Source organism: Habropoda laboriosa, unplaced genomic scaffold (genome assembly GCF_001263275.1).
Source record: "Habropoda laboriosa isolate 0110345459 unplaced genomic scaffold, ASM126327v1 scaffold9, whole genome shotgun sequence".
Lineage (NCBI taxonomy): Eukaryota > Metazoa > Arthropoda > Insecta > Hymenoptera > Apidae > Habropoda > Habropoda laboriosa.
In genome coordinates this window covers 2665943-2668127 of record NW_017100191.1, presented here as the reverse complement: position 1 = coordinate 2668127, position 2185 = coordinate 2665943, and the positions used below count along the sequence as shown (strand labels likewise).

The following is a 2185-nucleotide window of genomic DNA, read 5'->3' as shown; positions in this document are numbered from 1 at the left end:
TTGCCTACGGCGGCTTGGGAGGAAAGTTGGCGGCACGTTATAGAAAAATAAAGACCTGTTGCAAAATCCACCGCACATTTTTCCCCATCGTCGCCGTGAGAGAACCTCCTCCGATCCCCGGTAGAGAATCTCCTCTTCTCTTTCGCGAATCATAATTCACTGTTCAAAAGTCTCCTTTCACCCTCGACAGAGATTCATTCCGAAGAAACTTTTACTTACTAGATATCCAATACGAGAAACAATCTTTTCTTACAACATTCTCTTTCGCTAATGCTATTCGTTTCCCTGATGATGAGATTAATTTAAACGATGAACACCTTGATCACGATTTCATTGTTTTTTTTTTTTTTCTATAATCGAATTTTATACGTTTTTCAAGAAATAAAATTGATTTTTCTTCCACTGTTCAGAAATTACAAGTATGAGGACGATATGGCTGATGTTAATTCTCGTCGCTGTTGTGGCCAACGCTCAACGACGGCTTGCCCTTCCTGACCCACGTAGTTGCGCAAACCGTGCGTATTTTTTTGACATTTTTAAAAAAATAAGATATCAAATGATTATTTTTTTTTTAATCCTGTTCCAGGCGTACGGCACGCTACTTATAGGGACGCTAGAGGAGTTGCACACTCATACTTCTTCAGTTGGGAGCACCAACCTACTAGAAGTCTTGAGGTAGACTGGTTAGATTCTCGTAACATCTGTCGTAGGCACTGTATGGACGCAGTCTCCCTTGAAACGCCGCAAGAAAATGAATTTATCAAACAAAGATTAGCTCGAGGTGCACTATAATATAAAATCTTATTAATCTTAAGTTTATTCAATTAATTTAATTTTTTAATTTTTTTTTTCTTAGGAAATGTGAGGTTTATCTGGACATCTGGACGCAAATGCAACTTCAATGGCTGTGACAGACCAGACCTTCAACCGCAGAATATTAATGGATGGTTTTGGTCTGGTTCTGGAGCTAAGATTGGTCCTACTACGCAACGTAATACTGGTGACTGGAGCAACACTGGTGGATATGGACAACCACAACCTGACAACCGTGAGGCTGCTCAGGTAATTCTATTTTCCTTGGTATATTTTTCTATATTTTTTTTTCATTTTGTCTTTGTTTCTAATATACGCATTATTTGTGTTACAGGGTAACGATGAATCCTGCTTGTCGATTCTGAACAACTTCTACAACGATGGTGTTAAATGGCACGACGTAGCCTGCCATCATCGAAAGCCGTTTGTCTGCGAAGACAGTGACGAGCTTTTGAACTTCGTGCTTTCCAGAAATCCTGGCATTCGCCTTTAAGTTTCCAGTTTACAGCTTCTATTGATTCTTGAATGTTCAGTACCTAAGATCGTTCGATCCAACGACAGTAGTTCGAGCGAACGCTTTTCTGTGCAATTTCTGATTCATGTATCATAATGTACTCAGTATAATTAAATTCTAAATTAAATATTTTCATTCATTCTCAATTGTACGAATCAATTGTATGAATCTACATCCTTAAATTTGCTGAGAAATTATCAAGCAGTATTAAATATTGAACAGTCAGGATTATATTAGTGTTTCCGTATCAAATAGAAGCTGCCCATGTAATTTTAACTTTTGTACCCCTTTTCTATAGAAAATAAAAAGCATTTGTCGATACTTTTGGAATGTATGTTTCTTTTACTAAACTTTAAAGAGTGACACAGCTCTGAATTTTTAAAAAACCTTTATTTTATCCCTTAGTACCTCATAGTTTACACCTTTAAAGCATATTTCCTTGGAGGGAAGGCAGATCGTTTGCGAATTTCTTTCTGAGTTTTTTTCTTGGCTTGGAAAGGAGTCAATGCCCTTCTCAGTGCTCTAGTTTTTTTTGGCCTCAAATCCAAAGGCTTGTACTTGTGGTTTTTGTACAACAGACGCAAGTTTTCCTTTTGTTTCTGGTGCATTACAATGTATACCCTAGCTATTGCCTTCCTTACCACACGGCTGCAATACATACAAAACTTATAAATTTACATAAACAGAAGCATATTTATTACCGTACAGTACACTCTAATAATTAAAAAACACTGAATAATGGTTTTTAAATGTTAATTTAAACACAAAGATTCTTGTTTTATAAAAACAACTAGAAGTGTACATTTAATAAATTGAAGAATCTTCATACTTCATACTAATTCTACTTTATGAATATAA

The 2185-nt window shown here is 36.2% G+C and overlaps 2 protein-coding genes across 2 annotated transcripts in view; one reads left to right on the top strand and one right to left on the bottom strand.

Moving 5' to 3' along the window:
• The first annotated feature begins 421 nt into the window (after positions 1–421).
• LOC108580325 (L-selectin) lies at positions 422–1306 on the top strand. The gene is made up of 4 exons (XM_017944052.1): positions 422–515; positions 587–781; positions 857–1062; positions 1148–1306. The coding sequence occupies exons 1-4, from the start codon at positions 422–424 to the stop codon at positions 1304–1306; spliced, it is 654 nt and encodes a 217-aa protein (XP_017799541.1).
• A 423-nt stretch (positions 1307–1729) lies between these two features.
• Positions 1730–2185, bottom strand: part of LOC108580342 (60S ribosomal protein L35) — a 1236-nt gene continuing 780 nt past the window's right edge. Inside the window, exon 3 of the mRNA XM_017944073.1 lies at positions 1730–1975. Coding sequence (XP_017799562.1) covers positions 1744–1975 — 232 coding nt within the window. The 3' untranslated portion in view covers positions 1730–1743. The remainder of the gene's footprint in view (positions 1976–2185) is intronic.